This window comes from Podarcis raffonei, chromosome Z (genome assembly GCF_027172205.1).
Source record: "Podarcis raffonei isolate rPodRaf1 chromosome Z, rPodRaf1.pri, whole genome shotgun sequence".
Lineage (NCBI taxonomy): Eukaryota > Metazoa > Chordata > Lepidosauria > Squamata > Lacertidae > Podarcis > Podarcis raffonei.
In genome coordinates, this window is record NC_070621.1 from 12,961,339 (window position 1) to 12,986,415 (window position 25,077).

The 25,077-nt window shown below is 45.4% G+C and overlaps 2 protein-coding genes across 3 annotated transcripts in view; one reads left to right on the forward strand and one right to left on the reverse strand.

Annotated features, from left to right (window-relative positions):
• Positions 1-7,438: 7,438 nt before the first annotated feature.
• ARPC5L (actin related protein 2/3 complex subunit 5 like) lies at positions 7,439-17,863 on the forward strand. The gene is made up of 4 exons (XM_053374387.1): positions 7,439-7,709; positions 14,718-14,790; positions 15,805-15,981; positions 17,119-17,863. The coding sequence occupies exons 1-4, from the start codon at positions 7,546-7,548 to the stop codon at positions 17,179-17,181; spliced, it is 477 nt and encodes a 158-aa protein (XP_053230362.1). The 5' UTR covers positions 7,439-7,545; the 3' UTR covers positions 17,182-17,863.
• Positions 17,864-18,793: 930 nt separating this feature from the next.
• Positions 18,794-25,077, reverse strand: part of GOLGA1 (golgin A1) — a 41,273-nt gene continuing 34,989 nt past the window's right edge. For both annotated transcript variants that reach the window (XM_053374355.1, XM_053374354.1), the window contains 6 exons: positions 24,907-25,067; positions 23,839-23,997; positions 23,252-23,311; positions 22,565-22,711; positions 21,172-21,258; positions 18,794-20,422 (listed from right to left, as the gene is read on the reverse strand). In XM_053374355.1, coding sequence (XP_053230330.1) covers positions 20,342-20,422; positions 21,172-21,258; positions 22,565-22,711; positions 23,252-23,311; positions 23,839-23,997; positions 24,907-25,067 — 695 coding nt within the window. In that variant the 3' untranslated portion in view covers positions 18,794-20,341. The remainder of the gene's footprint in view (positions 20,423-21,171; positions 21,259-22,564; positions 22,712-23,251; positions 23,312-23,838; positions 23,998-24,906; positions 25,068-25,077) is intronic.

Sequence of the window (25,077 nt, forward strand, 5' to 3'; positions counted from 1 at the left end):
CTTCTCAGCTTGCCTCTCATCAACACTGATGAGCTAACAGCTGTGGAAAATATCTATGACTTCCGCTTAAGTGAACAATTCAGTATATGAGATAGAGATGAGATATTGATCCTGGTAACAAGGATGCATGGCTGTGTGCTTACAGGACCTATACATAGCTTCTTCTTTTTAAAAAAAAATAAATTAATTTTCTTTTTTCTCTTTACAAATATAACATACAGTTTACATGACATCTCTCCCTCCCTCCTTTTGGATTTCCCTCAACTTCCATTTCTGATTTATTATCCTCATTATTATATTCTGCTATTTTCTACAAATATTGTTGTCGTTTAGTCGTGTCCGACTCTTTGTGACCCCATGGACCAGAGCACGCCAGGCACTCCTGTCTTCCATTGCCTCCCGCATCTACAAATATATTTTTCCTTTTATTACATTATTTGTTCTCTATCCATAAAATTGTGAAAGTCCTACCATCAAGTCAATAGTCTTTCTTTGTTTCTGCAAATATAATATAAAGGGTTCCCACTCTTTTTCAAAATCCTTATTGTCCTTTTCCTGAAGTCTGTCTGTCAGCTTTGCCAACTCCACATAATATACATGGCTTCTTAACAGTAGAGCCCTGCTCTGCATTGTGGACTGCTGTTTTAATCGTATTCCCTGTGTCAATATATTTTAAAATTTATTTAAAAGCCTTTCTTAAACTGCTAAATATTTAAACTTCTCTTTAAGTGGTATACAAAAATACAACAATAAACAGTATCCTAAAAACAGATGTATCCAAAGTTAGCTCTCTTAATCAATGTGGGTTCCTTAATTTCAATGTGTCTTAGAATCATAAAATTGTAGAATCAGAATAGAAGGGACCCTGATGGTCATGTAGTCCAACTCTCTGCAATGCAGGAATCTCAGCAAGATTATACTTGGCAGATCACCATCCAAACTCTTAGAAACCTTTAAGGAAGGAGAGTTCACCACTTCTCATGGGAGTCTGTTCCACTGTTCATTAGCTCTTACTCTCAGAAGGTTCTTCCTGATGTTCAGTTGAAATCTCCTTTCTTGCAACTTGAATCCATTGGTTCATGCCCTAGACACAAGCAGGATAAAACAAGCTTCCTCTATATGACAATCCTTCAGCTATTTGAAGATGGCTATCATATCTCTTCTCAGTTTCCTCTTTACCAGGCAAAACATACCCAATTCTCTCATCTATTCCTCATAAGGTTTGGTTCATCGTCCCCCGCACATGATCAGATTGTTAATATCCTTTTTTACTTGTGGTTCCCAGAACTGGTCACAGTACTGCAGGTGTGGTCTGATTTCTGTTGATTGGGACACTACTGTTGATGAAGCCTAGAATCATATTAGCTTGATTTGCTGCTGCAACACACTACACTGCTGACTCATGTTAAACTTGTGGTCTACTAAGACCCCTAGATCCTATTCACAGATACTGCTAGTAAGCCAGGTGTCCTCCATCGTATACTTGTGCAGTTGGTTCTTCTTGCCTAAGTTTAGAACCTTACATTTGTTCCTATTGAAACTGATTTGTTAATTTGGGCCCAGTTCTCCAGTCTGTTAAGGTTGTTTACAGTCATACCTCAGGTTGCAAACGTGATTTGTGCAGGAGGCATGTTTGCAACCCACAGCACCGCGTCTGTGTGTGACGCGCTTCTGCGCATGTGCGTGATGTCAATTTGTGCTTCTGCGCGAGCGCCGAAACCTGGAAGTAACCCGTTCCGGTACTTTTGGTTTTGACATGGTCAGCAACCCGAAAACGCACAACCCGCAGCATTTGTAACCCGAGGTATGACTGTAACGATGTTGAAAAAGAATGGGCCCAGGACAGAACCCTGCAGTACCCCATTTAACATTTTTTTCCAGGATGATGAGGAAATGTCAGTGATCATTCTTTGGTTTCCGTCAATCAAACAGCTACAAATACACCTAACAGTTACCTTGTACAGTCCACATTTTACCAGCTTCACAAGAATATCATGGGGGACTTTGTCAAAACACTTACTGAAATCAAGATAAACTATGTTCACAACATCCCCATGAACCACCAAGCTTATAACTACAGTGGACCCTCCAGATACAAATTAAATTTGATTCAGGGGTCCGTCTGCAACCCAAAAAGTCTGTAGGCAGAGGCACCGCTTCTGCACGCAACATGATTGAGCGCTTCTGCACACATGTGCGGCACGCAGAGCGCTTCTGCGCAAATGCACGGGGCGAAACCTGGAAGTATACACTTCCGGGTTTGCCATGTTCATAACACGAAAGTTAACGTATCCCGAGCGGTATGGAACTAAAGGGTCCACTCTATATATAAAAAACAGATTTGTATCGCATTAGTTGTTTTGAGAAACTCATGCTGGGTCTTAGTAATAACAGCACCCTTTTCTAGGTGTTCACAGATTGACCATACAGTCATACCTGTACCACTGTATAATTAATTATCTGTTGTAGGACCTTTCCTGGTATTGACGTCAAGCTGACCGGTTGGCAATTACAGTACCAGGGACTTATTTCTCGCCCTTTTTGAAGATTGAGACAACATTTGCCCTCCAGTCTGCAGGGACCTCACCTGTTCTCCAAGAGTTCTCAAAGATTATAGACCAGGGGTCAACAACCTTTTTCAGCCGTGGGCCGGCCCACCATTCCTCAGACCATGTGGTGGGCCAAGCTATATGGGGGGGGGGGGAATGAACGAATTCCTATGCCCCTCAAATATCCCAGAGATTTAAATAAAAGGACACATTCTACTCATGTAAATACATGCTGATTCCCAGACCGTCTGTGGGCCATATTGAGAAGGTGATTGGGCCGGATCTGGCCCCCAGGCCCCTGTCATAGACACTGAGATTACATCCGCAAGCTCTTTTAGTACCCTTGGATGCAGCTCCTCAAACCCTGAAGATCGGAATTCATTTAAATTAGGTGTTCCCTTACCACATTTACTCCTATTTTGGGCTACAGCTCTCTCCTTGCATTGCTTATTTTTTTATCGCCAGTTTGGGCACAGTTTTCCTTTTGGGTGAAGACTGAGGTAAAGTAAATGCTGAGTAGTTCCACCTTCTCTCTGTCACCCAAAGAATTTTCCATCTCTTCCACGCAAGGGACCTACTACTTGCTGCTTCTACTCTTAAGTCGAACTTAGTTGGATATAAACAGTATTATGAAAACAGAAATTCAGTAATAAGAGTGAGCTTATGGTTCAAGGAAAGCCTGTGCAGATAGAATATAGAATAAAATATGCAGGAGTTTGGGGTAGGTTGGAGTATTTTCTGGGGCTTTCTGGATTGAAGTCAATTACTAACTTCCATTTTCACTTGTACAATACTGCAAATGATTTATGTTGCTGTATATCTCCTGTGATGCTTGTAATGTCCTTTATAATTGTGGCATTCATACAGAGCCCCCGGTTGTCTCACGTACACCACTAATCCGCTGCCATCAACCAGGGTCTCCCCAGTAAATCACTTAGTCTCAGTCAGGTTCTTAAGTTAACAAAGAAGAGTGTAGTTTATTGCAAACACAAATAAACTTTAACTGCATTCAAAACCTTGTTACTCTTTACCTTCTTAGTCTTATTTTATCCTGTCTCTAACTCTTCTACCTCTCCTCACATAAGAACCAACTGCACTAACTGTCTCTCTATTTCCAACTGCCAACTGCTTTCCCAACTGCCTTTCCCAACCAACCAAAACTAACCCAAACCTCAGGCTGAGTCCTTTTATAAGCAGGTAGGCTCCGCCTCTGGCTTTTCTATTGGTCTGCCTGTTAACCCTTTCTCTCCCCCATACAGACATTTTCAAACGAACGGGCAAACGCCACAATAATAACTTTTAAAATTGTAGCTACCGAGTTATTGTCATTAGGATCCTATGGACAACCCAGTTTGAAGCAGCTGTTTTCTCAACATCTTCACAGTGTAAATGTGTGTGGGTGTACACAAGAAACTGTAATTACAGTACATAATGACTAATATGGGGTTTTTTTTAATAGGGAGGTTTTGCACAATACTTCTTTATGATAATTTAAGTATTTTACTGATGTTTTGTTGATTGTTTTAAAGGTGTGGGGTGTGAGATTGTACTTTAATGGAAGCCTACAGCTTCTTAATATTTTTTGGATATTGCAATCTGTGCCCGCTAAGCAGCATATTGAGAGCACTCTTGTTCAAGACCTGAATATTTCTTTTGAAAAACACAGTGGAAATGGATATTGCCCTCACACTACCTACAAAAAATATATGCCTTAATTTCCCCCCATTCTGAAACATAACTATGGACTAGCAATGTTTGCTCTTCTTCCTGTGGATTTTTTAAAAAGAGTCCGCACACACGCAGATGCAGTAATACCTGCCCATGCTCCAAGAATGAAAAAATATAGCGGAGGAGTGATTAAGATGGGAAGTAATCCCAAACAGCATGAATATACCGTATTTTTCGCACGATTGGACGCACCGGACCATAGGACGCACGTAGTTTTCAGGGGGGGAAATCAAGGAAAAAATATGATTCCCCCCCCCAGCTCTGGGAGCAGTGGACAGGCTGCACGCAGCCTGTGCGCTACTCCAAGACCTTCTCCCTGCTTTTGCGGGAGGTGGCAGAATTCCCCCACCTCCCGCAAAAGCCCACAGGAGCCCCGCGTGACTCCTGCGGGCTTTTCGACCAGGAGGGAGAAGGGACTGAAACGGCCCGTCAGTCCCTTCTCCCTCCTTGGGGAAAAGCCCCCAAGAACCGCTGGCTCTTTAAAGGCTGTGCGGCTCCTGCGGGCTTTTCTAGGAGGTGGGGGAATTCCTAGAAAAGCCAGCAAAGCCGTGTAGCCCCTTTAAAGAGCGCACGGCTTTTGCCTGCTTTTGCGGGAGGTGGGGGAATTCCCCCATCTCCCGCAAAAGCCCGCAGGAGGGAGAAGGGACTGACTCGGCCAGTCAGTCCCTTCTCCCTCCCTGGGGAAAAGCCCCCAAGAGCCGCTCGCTCTTTAAAGGGTGCGCGGCTCCTGCGGGCTTTTCTAGGAGGTGGGGGAATTCCCCCACCTCCTAGAAAAGCCAGCAGAAGCCACGGAGCCCCTTTAAAGAGCGCCTGGCTTTTGCCTGCTTTTGCGGGAGGTGGGGGAATTCCCCCATCTCCCCCAAAAGCCCACAGGAGGGTTGGAGAGTAGCGGGAAGGCGTCGCACGCCTTCCCGCTGCCCCCCAATCTCTGGGGCTGGCAATGGGGGAAGCGCTTTTTTCCCCACCGCCAGCCTCGAAGCCGGGTTGGAGAGTAGCGGGAAGGCGTTGCGCGCCTTCCTGCTGCCCCCCATCCTCTGGGGCTGGCGATGGGGGAAGCCCTGCTTTCCCCACCGCCAGCCTCCAACCCGGGTTGGAGAGTAGCGGGAAGGCATCGCTGCCTTCCCACTACCCCCCAATCTCTGGGGCTGGCGATGGGGGAAGCGCTGCTTTCCCCACCGCCAGCCTCCAACCCGGGTTGGAGAGTAGCGGGAAGGCATCGCTGCCTTCCCGCTGCCCCCCAATCTCTGGGGCTGGCGATGGGGGAAGCGCTGCTTTCCCCACCGCCAGCCTCCAACCCGGGTTGGAGAGTAGCGGGAAGGCATCGCTGCCTTCCCGCTGCCCCCCAATCTCTGGGGCTGGCGATGGGGGAAGCGCTGCTTTCCCCACCGCCAGCCTCCAACCCGGGTTGGAGAGTAGCGGGAAGGCGTCGCATGCCTTCCCGCTGCCCCATAATCTCTGGGGCTGGCGATGGGGGAAGCGCTGCTTTCCCCACCGCCAGCCTCCAACCCGGGTTGGAGAGTAGCGGGAAGGCGTTGCGCGCCTTCCTGCTGCCCCCCATCCTCTGGGGCTGGCGATGGGGGAAGCGCTGCTTTCCCCACCGCCAGCCTCAAAGAGCAGACTCTCCTGGCTTCAGCGGAAGCAACGCAAAGCCTCCGGAGCGCAGGCTTCGGAGGCTTTGCCTTGCTATCGCTGAAGCCAGGGAGCCTGCATTCGCTCCATAGGACGCACACACATTTCCCCTTCATTTTTGGAGGGGAAAAAGTGCGTCCTATAGAGCGAAAAATACGGTATTCCATCAAGCTCTTGCCACTGGTGTGGATGGCAAATGGCAGAATAGCAATGAATATGAATGACTTAGAAACTGGAATGTGAGGACACTAGTGTCCCAGTCACATGCTCACAAAAATAGGATCCAAACAATCCATTTGTGCAATAACTCCCCTTTGTCTGGAAGCAACCATAATCTAGCATTTGTTGTAAATAATTTGCCAAGCTTGATTATAATTTTTTTTAATGTAGATGTACACTGAGTGATTTGAGAGACTGAAGTGTAACAGTACAGTCATACCTCAACTTACAGACGCTTCAGGTTGTGCGTTTTCAGGTTACGGATGTGCCGAACCCCGGAAGTACCGGAATGGGTTACATCCAGGGTTCGGCACTCACCTATGTGCAGGAACATTAAATCACACTTTGCGCATAAGTGCCAAATCGCAATCTGCGCGTGCACAGATGTGGTGCTGCAGGTTGCGAACATGCCTCCCGCGCGGATCACGTTCACAACCGGAGCGTCCACTGTACTTGTTTTGTAGGCCCCTTGAAATGAAACTGACTTGACCAGCTTCCTAGACCTGCAGTAATTCCCCTGCCTCCCCAGCCTCCTGCCCAGGGATTTGCAATATGATGCACTGAAAACAAAGCAGACTGGCTGGATTTAAAAAAAAAAATAATGAAGCTGATTGGAGGGAAATTGAAACAAGCAAAATGTGAAATGAATTGAAGTTGAATTGGACCGAGGTAAATTGACCTGGGTGTTGGCCATTTTGAAAAGGGCCAAAGTTCAACAGAGAAACCGGAGTGAATTGAGGTGAAAGTGAATCAGGTTCTCGTAGCTGTTTATATTAAGAGATTAGGCAGATTAACAAAACCGCATTGTGGTTTATGAATTGAGGCCGCGGACACGCATATGCATCTTTATTTAAAAGGTGCACTTTTAATTCGAATCTCAAATCGAAGTGGCACTGAAGGAAAGGGGGCATGGCTGTCAACTTTCGGATTTGAAAATAAGGGATCAGTAGCCTCACCTATCCCGGGGACAGTCTACGGGATATCTAACAATCCGGGATAGCAGCGGGAAACTGCGCTGGAATAAGGGAATTTCCCGCAAAAAAAGGGAAGGTTGACAGCTATGGAAAGGGACGAGAGCGGAAAAAAAAAGATGCTCCGAGCGGGGAGGCGGGGAAGGTGGTTGCGTTGTGAGGTCACGTGGGTAAGACCGGCTCGAGGCGGAGTGACGCAGACCGAACGGGAGCTTCTCCTCCTCACTCTTTCTCGCCCTCCGCCCTCGCCGCAGGCCAGGCCCCGCCCAGAGGGTGGGTTGACCGCGCCTGTCAGTCGGCCCCGCCCTCGCCCTGGCAGGCGGGAGGGCGGGGTTTCCTTTTCCGGGCAGTGCTGTCCTGAGGAGGGAAGTGTAGCCTCGGCGGCGGCGGCGTGCGTGGCTGTGGCGGCGGCGCCTCGGGAGAGCGCCCGGCTGCCGTCCGGCTCAGCTATGGCGCGGAGCTCGCTCTCCTCGCGCTTCCGCCGCCTCGACATCGATCAGTTCGACGAGAACCGCTTCGTGGAAGAGCCCGACGGCGCCGATGCGGGGAGCGGGGCCAGCGCGGCGGAGGCGGAGGGAGGAGCCGGCCCGGAGGTGGAGGCGGCGCTGCGGCAATATCCTTTCTCGGCCCGAGCGAGCGACCCCGGAGGCCCCTCGATGTCGCCCACCCTTGACTGGCAAGGCGCCCTTCCAGGGTTTCAGGCAGCGGGGTGGGGGGTGTGTGTGTGTCTCTGTCGTCTGTCTGTCTGTCTTCCAACCCTCCCTAGAGATGCCGTTGGGGATTGAACTGGAGACCTTTCGCGTGCAAAGCATGTGCTGTGCCACTCAGCTGTGGTCCACCCCCGTTAGAGATAAAGTGAAATGCTAGTGCTGAATAAAGATGTGCTTTTAAATAGGAGCCCTGGAAGCTGCCTAATACAGAGCCAGTCCGCCTAGTTCAGTGTTGCCCGCACGGACTGGCAGCAGCTCTCTAATAGGGTTTGAGGCAGGGGGATCTCTCCCATCCTTACTTGGGGATGCTGTTGAAGATCCAGCTAGGGCCCTTCTGCATGCAAAGCTAATGTTCTGTTGTTTAAGCAAGGACTGCTAAATAAAAAAGGAACGTAGGAAGCTGCCTTATTCTTTTTTCCCTGTGTGCCTTGGGCATTGCTTCTCTTTAGCCTCCCTCTATTCCCCCCCACACACACCCGTACTCTTTTGGAGATCCCTTTGTTTTTGCCCACTTTTGTCTCTGTGTGCCTCAGTGCCTTCATTTCCTGCTACTCTCTCCCCAGTGTGCTTTGGGGCATTTCTCTGCTGCCCACCTTTCCCCCTCTTCTCCCATATGGGCCATTACTTCTCATCTCTATTCTCTTCCCTGCTCTATTTCGTGGGGCATTCTTTTTAAACCCTTTTCTCCCCATGTGCCTGGGTGCTTTTCATCTTTCCCACTTCTTCTCTTCCTCCTTCCCATTGTCTTTGTATTAATCTGTGAAAAAACATAAATTTTATCCAGAACAGGGATTCTCCTTTAAGCGCAATGTGAATTGAGGGGGCACCTCATAATGTTTTTTACCATATAGGGGAAGGACTGTAGCTCAGTGGTAGTCTTTGGTTTGCATGCAAAGTGTCTGATATTTCCCCCCTGACATCTCTAGGTAGGACTAGGATGGAACCCAGTTTGAAATCCTGGATATCTGCTGCAAGTCAGTGTGGACAGTACAGAGAATAATGGACTCAGTAATGGGTACTGACTGTTTGAAGGCAACTGTGCTAGATTGTCCTCCTCTGCCTGATCTTTCCTTCCCTGATCGATTCTAAGGAGTTGGTTGTATCTCTTGTTGTAGCTGCTTTTATGGAGAAGGCACCATTCTTTTATTTCTCCCCCCTCCCTGGAATATTTCTGTCCACTTCACTGCTTATCATTCTCTCTCTTCGAGCAACTGTCACTGAGGAGGAATGTAGACTTTGCAAGATCAGGCAAGTGCGTAGTTAGCCATTTACCCTACTGTGAAACTCTGGAAAGCCTTGAGAACATATTCATTCTCCTAAACACCTCATCTCTGACTTTCCCCTTTTGGCATTGGCCTATACTGTCAGAATTTGCTTCACATCCAAACACTGTCTCTCCTTTTGTCCAATAAGATAGCTAGAGTTCTATCCAGTGTTAGTCCTACACCCATTGAAACTGATGTGCATGTCACTCTTGGTTCATTCATTTCAGTGGGTCTGCTCTGAGCAGAACTTAGTTGTGCACAACCCTTAGCTTCCTATGATTTCATTTAGTGGGGGGAGGGAGTCCTCCTTTACCTAGTACAATGGTACCTCAGGTTACAGACACTTCAGGATACAGACTCCACCAACCCAGAAATAGTACCTTGGGTTAAGAACTTTGCTTCAGGATGAGAACAGAAATTGCGTGGTGGTGGCGTGGTGGCAGCAGGAGGCCCCATTAGCTAAAGTGGTACCTCAGGTTAAGAACAGTTTCAGGTTAAGAACGGACCTCCAGAACGAATTAAGTTCTTAAACCAAGGTAACACTGTAATGGACTTCATAATAACCATGTTTTTCTTCCATCAGAGGGTCTGGGTAGTCCTCAGGGGTGCTCATCCTTTTTTAAGAAGGCAGAGGCTGAAAAGGGAGGGGTATGGATGGAGCTGGCATTTGAAAATCGCCCAGGGTAGGGTGAAGCAGCCTCTAGTGAAGGAACTGTCTTAAGGGTTGGTCCTTAATGCCTGTAGCCTTCTGGAAGTTGCTTTACTTGTAGTGGTTGCTGATTGTAGCCATTCGTGTCTAGTCATTACAAGGAGGGGCAGCTTGGGTCTGGAAAATTGTGTGAATGATCCGAGGAGCTTCAGATACCTGCAGAAACACTGTCTGAAAAATGGGTGTGTGTGCATCTGAACAGGCTCTGTTGGGGAAGGGTTACGAGTGTGTAGAGAGACCAGGTGATGTTGCAGGGCAGGCCACCATGGTATGAGGTTAGCCCTACCCCGCGGCTTTCCACAGTGTGTAAGCAATTAAAAACATGCGTAAGGGTCGTGAGGCATGCTTCCGTCATGCATGGAATCAGGTTTGGCAAGAAGGCACTTGCCTTACTGGATCTCTGAAGGGTGCTGGTGACAGGGGCGGGCTTGTTCGTGCCAGCCGGAATTGGCAAATGTGGCCCTGCCTGTGCCTAATGGTGAAATGGGAGCCTGTGCTTTCTGGAATGAGGAGCAGAAAGTCCAGTTCAGAGACCAACAGGTCAGGAAGCTATTGCTTCTGTCATTTCCAGGAGAGAAAGAAAGATGTTAAAATATGAGTGTGTGCTTTTGCTCCAAAAAAAGATGTTGAAATGTAACCAGAGCTGAATTGATGCAGCTCTGTCTTGGACAGTGCTTGCTGAGAGACTGAAATAATGTATTTAAAGTGTGACCTTGTACCGTCTGTAATATTCCAAGGAGGACAGTGACAGCTGACGCACTACAAAAGACAGGAAAGGCCAGCATGTTACAGAATCAATAGTATTATCAGCTCTTTCGTGGGTTCAAGCAGTATATTTGCTGCTGGGTTTGTCCTAGCTGCTTGCTTGCTTGCTCTCAGTAGTTGGCATGTGTATCTTTCCAGCAAGAATAAGCCCATAGATTCAGAAGTATAAGCTTTATGAGATGAAGGGGATGTGACTCACAATGGCAGAATTATGAACAGAAGTGTTAAATGCTTTGAGATTCTCAAGATGAGATGCTTTGAAACAGTATTGTTCATGCTTCTAATGATGACTCTCCCAGGTGTGGCACCTCTTGGCTTTCTCTACCTTTCATCTCCTTTGCCATTGGATTTCCATAAGTTGTTCTCTTGGTTAAATGGAACACACTAGTCTCTGCACTTAAATATTGTTATTCTTTGCTGAGAGTAGGCTGTGCAATTGGTAGAAGCATATTTCTGCTTGGCTGAAGGAAGTCCTGTGAACTCTGTATGAAAGCAATTTCCAGAGCTTGGGTTCCTGCTTTGGATAGGTGTCTTTTTAATTTTTAGGTAGCTGTTAGTTATGCCAGAGTCTGAAATCCAAAGTTAACTGCATCCTTGTAGATAACAAGAATTACAAATCAACATGATTGTTTTTTCACTCCTTCTCATTTTGTTGCTTAAAGCTGTGGTTTACAAACTCTTATTTCTGGGGTTCCAGGAGCCCCTCCACAAGATTAGTAATTTGGGGGTGGGGGTGCTTCCTGAAAGATTGGTTAACTAACAAACTATCTTCCCCTGCAATGTACAGCCTTAGGTTTTTGTGGGGCTACAGTGATGCAGTGCATGGTTACAGTGCAGTAACCTTTAGGATTATCTGCAATGCAAATGTATTCTGCACCAGATATGAATGGGGTTCTTTCGCAGACAGATCTGCATAGAAGGTATTCCCTGTAGAGGTGTGAAGTTTGAAAAACATGGGTTTGCTGCCGGTGAGGGTAGTGTTGTAGTGTTTGAAATTAGCCACCTGCATTTTGCACCTGCCTGTTGGCCACTTGCTACCTGACATCTTCACCACCTGGAGGTGCACGCCTGGGGATCATTGGCTCTTGACTGTTTTCACACACCAATACCACATCCTGTAGAATTCTATCAGTTATATTTTATCTGCACAATCAGAATGAATTTCAGGAACCAAAATGCTTTTTCTGTGCAGCCTGAGGTGAAGCAGTGAACAATGTTATAATTAATTGTAGCTTGTCTTCACTTACCCCACCCCACTGCCCTGCTCACAGTTGTGAAGAATATTCTTATGTTATGAATGGTCCATATCACCATTAATAAAAGAGATAGGAAGAGGCCAATACATATGTTGACTGTCCCTGGATCAAGTGACTTTTCTTCTTTAAGTTCTCAAGGCTTTTAACCTAGCTCAAGGTTGTCCTCTAAACTAGCCAGATATTTAACTGATAATCAATCAATCATAGTCAGTCCAAAACTGAAAAATAAGACTTCTGAGATATCTTGCCCCAAAATGGCAACTAGACATTCCGTTTTGGAGACAGAAACCTTGGTTTAAGGAGCCATTTGGTGCCTAGTTTATATATCTGAGTTTCTAACACTAGGTGAATGTTGTGGGTGCTTTAGGGTCTATTCTTCATCCCTTAGTCAATGAAACAAGACACTTTGGGTGCTGTTCTTTCAGGATTTGCCAAGTTGTGAAATCACCATTACTGGTGAATTAAATCAAACCATTGAGAGTTCCTATGAAGGAAAAGAATATTCAACTCCCTGCTGTTTTTTGCAACTTTTCAATGAATGAATAGAGTTAAACTGGTATAAAGATGATCAGAATAACTCTGCTGCCAACCACCGAGGGACATAACCCAGATTGTTCCTTTTATTAAGAGGTCAATGCCTTTTAAATTTGAATGCTGTAACATGCATAGGTCACACAGGCTTTTTCTGTGCTGCTAGCATATTTGGATGTCTTGTCTCATTTAGTCTGTACAAAAAATTCTTTACCACTTACTGTAACCAAAGGTTTTCGCTTCCACCCTTGCCTGCAAATTCATTTGCAGTGTATAACTTTGGTGATTAGATTGAAGGAATTCCTGGTCTCCCAGCAAAACTGGTCTGTGTACTGGGATGTGACAGTGAATTAGAACTGTGGTGCTGAGGAGTAGGGTTGTGTATTTGCTATTTTAAAACCTCGAATTTAATCTTCCAAACTGGTGTTCTGAAACCTGACCTTTAGCACCTTGCTCAAAATGTTTCTATGGTAGCTTTACTTGTTTTGTGAGAAACAACAGTACAAGAAAATTTGAAAGATCCTGTGTTGGTTAAAAGAGTGTTGAGAAGAAACAGGTATCAGGTAGTTGAGAAGATTGCATAGGTAGGCAGTGGGACTCCCCTTAGCAACTGCCTCATGCATATTGAGGAAATCACTTACTTTCTTGCTACTGTTTAGCTGCAAATGTTCTAGTTAGACGCCTAAGACCAACTAAGAAGGTTGAGCAGTCTTCAGTTTCTTGTAGCTACTTTTAAATTGGGAGTTGTGATGTTCATGTGGGGTGCTGGGTATATTTGAGGAAAGTGAGTGTGTGCCCTAGTCCATCTCCCACCACCATTCAGCTGAATGGACATTTGAGACTGCTTCCCTGAAAGGCAAAAAAAAACCAAAAAGCCTTAGTTGTTGTGTAGGCTGCTACTTGCTCACTGGTTTCAAGGCTGGAAGTCCTCTTATATGTGTGCCATCCATCAGACTGGTTGCAGGCTGTTTAGTTTTCTTTCTTTTTTGTGTGTGTATGTGGTGGAAACATGTGTTTGTGTGTGTAGACGGGTCTTTGCAAGTTTAGCAGCCCTAATTCATTTTAGTGAAAGGTTTGAACTTTGTATGGGTTTAAATTCCTTGCAGCCACTGGTAACACCAGCTCGCTGCTGCTGTGAGATCAGTCTTACTCATTTCAGCTAAGTAAAGGCAACCATAAAAAATAAGGGGCACTTTTAATCTTTAGTGTGTTTGTGGAGATTTAATAATAAATGCAGCCTTTTTGTCTACTGTTCCCTTGGTGTCTTTCCTGATTCCTTGGTATCCTGGCAGCCGCATAAGTAGAACATAATATTATTATCATTTTAAAGAAGCTTTAAGGAGAAAGATTAACAAAATCAGATTTGTTGTAATAATGGGAGAGTTATACTGATAAGTTCCAAGGATGTCTGAGACATCAGGTTTCCTTGATCTGATGGCTCTGTCGCTTCTGCTTTGGATGATAAAGGGTTTCCTGTCAACTATAATGTGAAGTTTCTTTTAATAAGTGTAGAGGAGATTGACCTTGGCACGGAAGGAGGCCTTCCTTGCAATCAGTGACGCTTTGTGTGATGGAGATTCTAATGGACTCCTTGTGGAGTAATTTCAGGGCAACAAAAAATGAAAGGCACTAAATAATGTTCATCGCATGGGAGAGGGGAGCAAGTTCCAGCGTCTGGTTCCAGCGTCAATGTTTTTCCTTTATTTGCTTGATAAATGAAGTGCCTTGTGGGGCATCTTTGCCTGCCTCACACACACTCAACAGAATCCCGTTTCTGTAACTGGTGAATTAGGGATTGTAGTGGCAGAAGCCAGGTCGTCAGCATTTCCTTTACTAGAGGGAATTGTAGGCTGCCTGGTAATGGTTGGGTTTCATCAGGGTTGGTCAGTGCCCAAATTGATGTCCTTGGGTCTAGCTAATGTGTCACTGTGCAGCGAGTGCTGAGAGACCCTGGTTAAATTTCCAGGCCTGGTACAGGGTGCTGGTTTTGTGTGTGTTGTGTGGGTCAGCTCAGTTGCTTTAGTTCACGGGTGTCAAACACAAGGCCCGCCAGACCTCGTCATGTGGCCCATGTAGCCGCCTCCGGCCACCAGCCTTCACCTCTTATTATCGCTTTTTTTTTTGACACAAGAAAGCCACCTCTCTAGTGCATGCGCGGCAGCCTACAAGCCAGAGAACGTCAGCCCTCTAGCGGCGCCGGCCGTTCTACACAGGAAAACTTCACTTTACATGCATTCAGGAAACCTCCACTTGTTTTTATATTGAGTGGACACATAGTCCTACAGATACAACCGGCCCTTTGAGGGTGACCAAACTGCTGATGCGGCCCCCGATGAATTTGAGTTTGACACCCCTGCTTTAGTTCCTTGACTTATGTGGCTGCACAGGTGATATGCTCAGAGCTTTCCATGCGGCTTTACAGAATTCTCCTGTCAACACAAAGAACCATGCAGCAAAGGTAAGTTGAATCCTGGAGAAAGTCATTGTTTTGATAATCAGAAATGCTTAGAATCTGGAGACCTTCTGGTTACAAACACTAGAATGTAAGTGCCTGTCTCCCTAATTGCTCACCAGTGCCTGGCTGGGGGCACCCCATTTTTTGTATTGCTCTTTTTAAAAAAACCACAAGCCATCAAAAATGTATTACATAAACAAATTCCACATTGCCTTGAAGAGGAAGAACAAGAGTCATCTTAAATCCTTCCAAGAACATCTTTCCAGAGATTGTGTTACAGTTACGCTTATATGTGGTAGTGTAAGTAATGAAGCTACTCCGTATATCTTCATAAATGCCATCTTCCACCGCTTCCTGATGCCACAGCTCCAACATATTGGTAGCATGGTTCTTCCCAATGTCCTGCTACTACCAGGGCTTTTTTTTCAGCCAGACCTCGCCAGAACTCAATTCTGGCACCTCTCAGGTGGGCACTATTGCCATTATAAGTTCATGGTGAGTTCTAGCCCCTGTTTTGCTAGAAAAATAGCAGTGGCTACCACCAATATAACAGCAGTCAACCAAAAGCTCACCAAGCTAAGGGTATCTTTTCCGGCAGAGAAGGTTCTGAGCATTCCTCCTTTAATCAACATTTATTAGTCATTAATCACCATTACTAGGTATCATAAAATGTAAAAGATAGTACTGTAGTACAGTACTGTTGACAAGGGAGATGCACTCTGTGCTTTATTTCTGAGGTTCATAGCTCCTAATTAAATCTTCCCAACTCTACCTCCTAAACTTCTTTTCCACCCTTCCGCCTTTTTTTTTATCTCTAGATCTTCATTCACTGCCCTGTTGACCCCATAAGGTTAATAGTGACCCCTTTGGGAAAGACTGATCTAGTGTGTTTTTGGTAATATGAAAAGACTTGTTTCCGGATCCTGTCTTTGCTGTTAAGTGAGTTCCTGGGAAACAGCTGGTGTCGGTTGGGTTGTATTTGCGGTCTTATTCTTCTCTTGTTGCCTGTCTCTCCAGGAGCGGGCCCAGGAAGTGGTGCTGAAGGTTCTGACCTCCTTTAGAGGCAGCGAGATTGAGCAGGCTGTGAACTCCTTAGACAGCAACGGCATTGACTTGTTAATGAAGTACATTTATAAAGGATTTGAAAAGCCAACAGAAAATAGCAGTGCAATACTACTCCAGTGGCATGAAAAGGTAGGTGATTTCTCTCCCAGCTTGGAGGTCCTAATCCACGTGGTTCAGCAGGTCGGGTCTATTCTTGAAGGGCCAGTGACCTGACACTGCCCACCTGTACAAAACACTCTTGCCTGCAAGAGGATGAGGATTGGGGCGAGGCAGGGGAGGGGCTCTTGAGAAGTGTAATCTATGGAGGGATGAAAATGCAACATACAAAATTAGAGTTGATGGCAAGAAAGACATAAATGTTGTACCAGTCTGTTAGTGACTTTTCCAGGGTTGGCAGTGCAGCGATACTCAATACTTGCCTCTCAAGAGGTGCAGATGTACCAGTGGGCGGGTTGGGGACGGACGACTTTTGTGTTCTCATGACAACATAAAACCTGTTTCTGCTTGCTTTCGTTTCCAATGGAAACGACAGCTTATGCCCAAAGTGGGCTGATGTGGCGGGGATGGGAGTGTGGAGTTTGTGAAATCAGATAGCTTAGAAAGAAGAGTTTCTGTGTGGCCTGCCAGGCTCAGAGCAGCAAGGTGTTTCCAAGAGAGGTTTGGTACAGTGCCTAGCTTGGGCACCATTGTTTGCACCACTCTGCAGGGCTGTAAGTGCAAAGAAAAGAAGCCTGCCTTGTGCTGCGGTTTCTCACAGCTTCCAGAAGCTGCACCTGCCCAAAGCCATTACAACTGTAGGGTTATGGAGGCTAGCCTTGCTTATGGTTTCCCCATCCCATGTGCACAGAAGACTCAGAATGAAGACTAGCAGAAGCTCCCATCCTCATCTATTCAAGCACAGCATTCTCCCTATCTTATTGCCTGGCCTGGCTGGGGTAAAGGGATTCATAGAGCCAAAGGGCTAACAATAGGGGGGAATCAGTGAACTCCACATAAAAAAGCAACATTAAAGTCAGCAGAAAACTGATGGGTTCTTCTCTTCCCCCCCACCTCAAAAAAGAAAAGAAAAAAGAAATAGCGAGAGAGATTGATACAGCCTGGTTAGTCAGCCCATAAAATTAACTGGTTTTACATGAGGAGGTGGTGTACCTTTTTTAGAGATTCTGCAGATTGGGTGAGCACAAATGCTTATCATTCACTGCCTCATTTGCTGGGGTGGGCTTGAACTGGCCCATAAACTAACTTTTCTTTCTCTTCCTGTTGCAGGCATTAGCAGTAGGTGGCCTAGGCTCCATAGTCAGAGTCCTGACTGCACGAAAAACTGTTTAAAAGACTTTATGTTCTCTGGAATTGAGACACCAAGAACTCTGTTGGAGTCAGGAAGAAGTACTGGCTACACCGATACTTTGGTCCACTCTTCTAGGAACCACAATCTACTGAAATACTGTGTGTGTATGTGGCAGGCGGGGGTGTCCCTCCTTCCTCTCTTGGAACAGTGTCCTTTAACAGAGGTGGTGGTGGTGGTGGGGCAGTTTTATGTATTCTTGTTTTCTGACTATCAAGGCAGGAGCTGGGAGGGGAGTCTGTGTTGTGAAGGGAAGTGGGGGCAGCCCATTTATGTGCAAGCACCTGCTTCCAGAACAGCTATTGCTCTAGCCAAGTGTGTGTGGGTGAGTGAGACATTAATTTAAATTTAACAATTATTTGGGATTTTGGGATGGGGCGGGGTGGGGAGCTGTTATGTCAGATGCAAAATGAGAATACCTTGTTTTGGGGGTTGGAAAAGGGTTTTATTATGCAAGAGAGCTTTTTGTACATAGTTGAGACTAAGTGGGCTGAGTATGAAGTTGGTTTCATGTAAAGTGCCTGCTGCTCTTTCAAAATAAAGTTCTTGGATGGTTAGAATAATTAGCAATGGATTTTAATGGGAGTGGGCTGCACCCTCTTCTGCCTATACATCCAAACACATACATTATGCACACCCACACACATTCTCTCTGCCAGGTTTTTTTTTATAAAAATAACCTACTGCTACTATGTGGTAGAGCTTTCATTCCCCCCCCCATGGATGTCACTTAGTTGTCCATACATTCCTGCCTAGGAAGCTTAGCTTTTATATTTAAATCATGTACCATTTGGGTTTGAGGAAGCTGAAATTGATTTTGATATAGTGGAAGGCAGCAGTAGTCTGCTTTATATGTTTGAAAATCCAGATTTTCCACATTCAGACACTAATCTCACACTGCTAACTAGTTGCCCATCTCCCCCCAAATGATGGTGGTAGACAGATGAGTCTTTTGTCAAAATAACACATTGTACAAGTCTTCCTAGTGCAGATCAAAGGCTAGTTTCCATAATAGCAGCTGCTAAGATGCCTTTAGGAAGCCCACAAGTAGGACCCGTTGTTCTTGCAGGGTAGTATGTAGCCATTAGAGGTTGGTTAAGGACAAGAGTACTTCTGAAAGACAGCTTTTTATCAAAAAGACAGATTTTATCATCCTGCTTTAAGCTTGCCCTGTTACTGTATTGTAAAGTATTACAGCCTAGAGAAAACACAGCATAGTACATTCTTAATTTGAAATTGAGAAGGTGAAGTGCTGTATCGACTGTGAAGCTGAGAATGGAGTCCATTCTTTTCAGGAACCTGCACAATAGACTTGCAAGTGGACTATAGGGGTAATAAGTGAAGCAGTGCAGTTGAAATAGGCACTTTGCAGTCACAGCAGGAAAGGTGATGTGGCGTTTTTAACCCTGAATGGGGAGACAGATGACAGAAGGGCTGTTCACATTCTCAGGAAGACACAGTCTGCCTCTTCTGTGTTTAAAAAGAGAAGAGAGAACTAATTCCACATGCCCAGTGAAAAACTTTTCCATTAAGCAACCGTAAGCAAGGCTTGGAACCTCCAGTGCTACCAGTTAAGTATATACCATGAAACATGAAGATAATTAAGTAGCCTCAAGTTTTAATCAAAAATGTATTGCACCACAAATTAGGACTCTACAAGCCATTACATAATACAGTCCATATGTACACAGAATGAATGGACTTCCCAAGTGTCCATAAAGGCTTTTTTCTACATACACTCCAAAGGTGGTTTGTGTTTTCTTTGTACAAGGAGAAAAAGTGCATTGGTTGCTACCGTTGAATGAATATACACACCTCATTCGTGCTCTGATACCTTACAAGAATTCAACACTAAGGCTACTATAGACTCCAGCCCAAGAGGGTTTCCATACAATACCTTTTAAAAGGTGACTCTGGGAAAATACAATAAAGTATCAACCAGTAGAAATTTTACGCTGTGCTCTTGGTAAGAAAAACCAACCCCACCATGGCTGATTTTTTCTTCTTAATAAGCACTTTGTAAACAAAAATATACTGTAGCTTAGCAATATGCAGTGGCAATATTAAAATTGCAACCTGCTCTCTTAACATGGTTGATGTTCTGTACAGAATAGACAGTATCTTTGCATAGACTGGTTAATAAAAATATAGGGGTGGGGGGCTTTTTTGTTTGGTTTATAACTAAAGAAAAAAGAATTCTTAAGCAAGGTCATGTACTTTGTTTCTTCTTTCTAATGAGCCAAACTGACTGTTACTTTCAAGTAGTGTAAAAAAAATTAACTGTGATTATGTGAGGAGCTCCCCATCTGTTAAGTAAAGCAACATGGATTGCTAGTGTTGCGGCTGAAATGGAGCTAGGATATGTTGTCAGAGGCTGATGCACCTGCAGCTCTCAGCTGCCCCCTTCCCTGCAAGCAAATTCAGCTAGAGGTGAAACAGAACATGTTCTCTCAAAGCAACCCCATCACCTTACTGTTTTCACTTTAAAAATGAGAGGCCACCACCCTCCTTCCGCTCTGCAACTTGCTATGTTCATCTAGAAAGGTAAGGCAAGTACATGAAGCTTTGTGAAGACCACTTAATCATTTTTCTTTAAGAAAAATAAATCTGGCCCTGGCTGAAGCAGATGGGGCTGTTTGCAGCATAGGTGTGAATGCACCAGCAGTTTCAGTCAGCCTTGGTGAAGCAGTGCTGAGAAGGGAGGTGTTATCAGTCTGAGAAAGCAGAATTGCTCCCCATCCCGACAAGGTTTTCTACACTGTCTGGAATGATGTAAGTGCAGCACAGACACATGCACTTGTTCCTCAACATACAACACTTGGGATTTCTGTTTGTGACAGAAGCTGCCCCATGCTGCTAATTCCTGCCACCAGAATCACAACTGCTTGGGTTCCACAAGGCCTCAGAAGCCGGGGCCATTTGTTATCACTAAATGATGGAATAGGGAGAGGGGGTGTCAGGCTGCAGCAAAGGACACTCCTTTTACAGTACAGCTTTGTAAACAATTTTTCAAAGTTCTTGTACAAAAATACTGTGGTGACAGCAATAAAGACACCACCTCAGTTGGTGGGTGCAGGATCCTTTTCATAGAAAAAAAAAAGCAGCTGGAGGCAGGCAGCACATCCTTGGGTCTTGGGGGGGCACTCACGACCACGGAGTCCTTGGACTTGAGATGGAGGGTCGGATGCTGCCCCTGGGAGATGGTTTTGACCCAAACCACGACATCTGGCAGAAGGAAAACAACAAGACAAAAAAAAAGGCACACCATTAACTGAGCAGCTAAACATTATGGGCAAAGGAAGGTGGAAAATCTGTAAAGTCCCAGCAGAACAAAAATGGGGAGCAATAAGTCAATACCCTGAAAGCTTCCACAAAGATATATAGGTTGAAAAGCCATCACTAGGCCAGGCTGGGGTGTGAAGCTAATGCAGAAAAGTGATAGGGAGGCAATCTCAGTATAATGCAAAACAGACAAGCTTAATTAAGCACAGGTCTTTGAGGACAGATGCAAGAAACCATCAGCAGCCAGGAAGAACAGAGGAGCCACCAGGACATGGACTTCTGAACAGTATGTATGAATACGTGGAAAGAAGACAACTTTGGAGTTGATAGAAGTGCAAAGAAGAGCTGCATTCCCTTGATATGGCCTAGGACTAGGTGACCCATGTAGAAGCAGCAATTCACAAGCAAATTAGAAAAAGGCCTGAGCTTAAATTTACTTAAATATATACTGAGCTTAAATAAATATACTTGATGCATGCACCCTGTAATGCTAATGGCAATGTGGCTGAGACCCAAACTGAAAAGGAAGATTCCCAAAGCACATGTGATGGAAGGACTGGAACAAAAGCTCCATTTCTGGCACACAGACCCACAATGCCTGCTTCACACATGCAAGCTATCCCTTGATATAGGGGTCATCAAGTGACGGAAGATGCCCAAGTGAACTTGTAAGAGTTCAAGCAAAGTCTTACCTTATACTCCAAGGTTTCCTTGAGCATGTTTTCTTCCTCTTGAGAGAAGTTTAGCAACACAGACATGGCTTTTATCAGGTGGAATGCCTGAAATGCAATAGCCGGTGAGTTACAATTGATTTTTATGTATAACCCTTACAGATTTGATCACAGAGGTACAGCCAACTAGCTAGAGAAAAATGCTTGTCGCTCTTGGTGTCTGCTAGTGGGAAATGCCTGGTGCTGCTGGGCAGTTTAAAGAAACCAACAACTAATGTGATTTTTAAACAAATTGTAATTTGTGAGTTTGGGGGCTATGTGCACACACAAAAACATACCCGCAACCCAGGGCTCTGACCTGACCTGGAGAACAATGACCTGATCCCAAATCAATTTGTGTGTGTGGCGGTGGAAGCTAATGCTTATTAAGGTTTAATCTGATCTGCCATCTTGAGTCAAAATGGCATCTAAGTGGTGAAAAAGTCCATTGCCTGAGTTAGGCAGCTGAATCTATGCCAAAGAATGGACAGAGTCACACCAAAGTAATGTTTCAACCCTTCATCTTGGTTCGAAATGGCATTTGGCATCCAAACACTGACAAGGGCTGCTGCCTCTACCTCAGTAACCCTTGTACTGCGTTTGGAGATAGTACTGTATTTTTCTGTGTATAAGGCAATGATTTTTGCTTAAAAAAAATTAGGCAAAAATTGGGTGTTGTCTTATACATGGATAATGAATGCAGAAGGGGGACGTGTGATTAATGGCAGCAGCAAGCAGGAGGTTGGCGGCGGGTGATTGGTGGCTGCAGCAAGGCCTGCTGGTGATTGGTTGTGGCTGCAGCAATTGGGCAGGCGATTGGCAGCTGTGGTGAGGTGGGCAGGTGATTGGTGGCTGCAGCAAGTGGGCAGGTGGGCTGTTGGTGGCGGTGAGCGGGCAGACAATTGGCTGCGGTGAGATGTGCGATCGGCAGTGGCTGTGGCAAGCAATTAGCAGTGGCAGGCAGGCAGGTGAGTGATTGTTGGAAGTGACCCCCCCAAAAGCTAAACATGGGGGTATGTTATACACAGAAAAATACAGTATCTTGAGAGGTGGTTGAATGCATAGAGAACAAATGGACAAACCACATTCTAAAATATATAGTAGAAAATAGTGGATTAGACTTCTGTGTTTCAAGCTGGGATCCCTGAGGTACTAGCTTACTGTGGTTAATTTTGTACGTATGCTTCATCAAGGTGGCAGGCAAAAATTCAAAAATATTCTGAATTTGAACTTATGGTATGTCACATGGAACTTATCACCTGAGGTATGTTGATTCACAGCCAAAAGCAAAATAAAGAGGGAGGAAACTGGAGGGCAAGGCAGGAGGATGAGGACAAGTTAAAATGGCACCGTCAGTAAAACATGTTTTTCTTACCTCTGATTCCCGGCAGGACATAAATTTTAGCACAACGTGCTTAAGGTATTCAAAGTTTATCTCTCGGGAGTCATTCAGATCGGAGTTGTTTGTTACAGTCAAGGCAGCAGTGGGGACCTCAGGGACCTCACCATCGGGTCGCATTTTCTGAAAAGGGTAAAAACCAGTGCTAGCTTTAAGGGACAGGCAAAGCAGCCACATCCAACACTCATGTCCTCCTAAGCCATTCTGGAGAGCAAGAAACAAACGGACCCTGCTGGGTCTGCATATATGCCACACTATCAAATTCTGCCCCCCCTCCAAAGGCGACTATAGCAACCTACATAAATTATGCAAACTGGGCAGCTCATTCACAGCAAGCGCTCACTAATTTGGATCATTTGTTCCAGTTATGCTAGCTAGTCCCAAACAACACTTGAGAAAATTCAAGTCACCACTCAGGCTTCCAAAACATCAGTAGTATTACCCATGCATATATTCATCCCCATAAGTGCTAGAAATTTGTCTTTACAATAAAATTCAAGAGCTGACATCCTCAAGAAACTGAATTCTGCTTCTGCCACCAAATTCTGCACTTCCCCCCCTTTGCATGCTAAAATCATGGCATGCACACACACACAGTGACACACACCAAACTAGTCCCTATGATAATGACAGAGACTGCCATTCAGCAGAAGCTGAACTCACCAATTCTTTCTGCAAGGTTTTCTTCAGCTCTGCCATCCTCTGCTGCAGCTGCTTTATTGTCTACCAGAGGAGAAAGGGTAGGGAAGAGAACATCAGTTCACAAGTCTGGCCATCAATAAAAGCCACTTCACCTCAACTATCAAGCCTTTTCCACAGTGGCTCCCCACTTTTGGGATGCTCTCCCCAGGGAGGCTTGCCTGACACTTTCATTACATATCTTTAGGTGCCAGGCAAAAACACCCTTCTTCTCCCAAGCTTTTGGCTAATTAAACAACTTATGGCCTTTTAAACTGGGTGGTGGTGGTATTGTTTGACTTAGACTCCTGGAACTGTTCAAAAACCAAGGCACGACTTCCAATTGGCTGCAGGAGCTTCCTGCACTCAATTGGAAGCTGTGGAAGCCACATCAGATGTTCAGCTTCCAAAAAAGTTCATAAACCGGAACACTTACTTCCGGGTTTGTGGCGTTCAGGAGCCAATTTGTTCGGGAGCCAAGCTGTTCAACAACCAAGGTACCACTGCATATCAGAAACAATTGGAAGGAGGGGGAAAGTAGGAGAAAGGCTTATGAACAGTTGAACCCACACCTTGTTCTTCTCTGCGATTTGCTGCTCCAAGTCTCTGTTTTCCTTCTGGAGCTGGACAATATCAGTGGCAGCCACCTCCCCGTTTGGCTCTGCTCCCCCATCTTCAGAGGGACACAGATGCTTTTTCAGGGCTGCAGAAGTCAGTTCTAACGTAGCAGCCTAGCAGGAGGTAAAAACGGGCTGGATTTAGCAAAATCAGAGAGGCAACAAAAAGAGAGCTTATGTACATCCTGAAAAGATTTGGGACAAGTAGCTTTCTCCTGGCCACATATGAAGGGGCAGGGTGGGTGAGAAGAGATAAGCAAGCACCAAAACTACAGGAATAATGGCTGCACCAAGCTACAAGCAGACCAGCTAATATGGGTCAAAAGGCTGTGCTGGCACCTCCAAAACAGATCAAAGAAAGCTTAAGGTAGAAGCAGCGCAACTGTGATGAGGTGATTTTTCAATTCTGAAAACCTGTATAAATTGTGTTTATTTTGCATATATGTGTTTTGCTTCCACAATCATGGGAAGTGTTAAGGAATTATAAAGGACTTGGAAATCTTACATAGCAACCCTTCTGGCTGATGAGATTTCATCAGGCATTGCCCACAAACTCAAGTGCATCTTTGCATCCATAAGGCTGGAAACTTGTCAGTTAAAAAAAAAGGGGGGGAAACTGTTGGGATTTAAAAATCTGTCACAGTAGGTGGAGCCACAGTCAACGCATTCTAGTTTTGAGGGTCCACCTTTACCCTTGTTGAGTTCTGCCAGGGGAACACAAAAACTAAGGAGCCAGCACTGAGTTGTTCTCACCCTTCCTGTCCCCAGTTGTAAGGAGATAGGTAGGAGGTGGATGACAGCAGACCATGACTGGTGGGGGGGGATGCCCCATTTCCCCCCTAATGACATTATGGTTTGGCTGAAATTGCCCAATGGACTAAATGGGGAGGTGCATGGGCTGGAGGTTCCCCACTGCTGCAGTGTTCCAGCACTGAAGAGAGGAACATTCCAGAGGAGAAGCCACAGTGTTCCTTTTAGAAAGGCTAAGGGCTCGCCCTGCCCAAGGAGGGGGAAGCTGCTTACTTGCTTCTCGCTGACTAAGAGGCGCTCCTGCTGGAACTGTAGCTGCTCTTGCAAAGCACTCATCCGTTTCTCTGCTGCAGCTTCTGTCTCCATGGCCTGGTGCTGGCACAACTCAAGGTTGGACTTCAACTGGTCCATCTGCAGCAGAAGTGCATCGTGGTCTAGAAGGAA

Bases quoted from the DNA above. Each gene is read 5' to 3' on its own strand.
- ARPC5L (XM_053374387.1), top strand. From the start codon at position 7,546: ATGGCGCGGAGCTCGCTCTCCTCGCGCTTCCGCCGCCTCGACATCGAT. The intron at 7,710-14,717 runs ATATCCTTTCTC...ATGTGGCTGCAC, and splicing joins GTGGAGGCGGCGCTGCGGCA to AGGTGATATGCTCAGAGCTT. The intron at 15,982-17,118 runs GTAGGTGATTTC...TTCCTGTTGCAG, and splicing joins TACTCCAGTGGCATGAAAAG to GCATTAGCAGTAGGTGGCCT.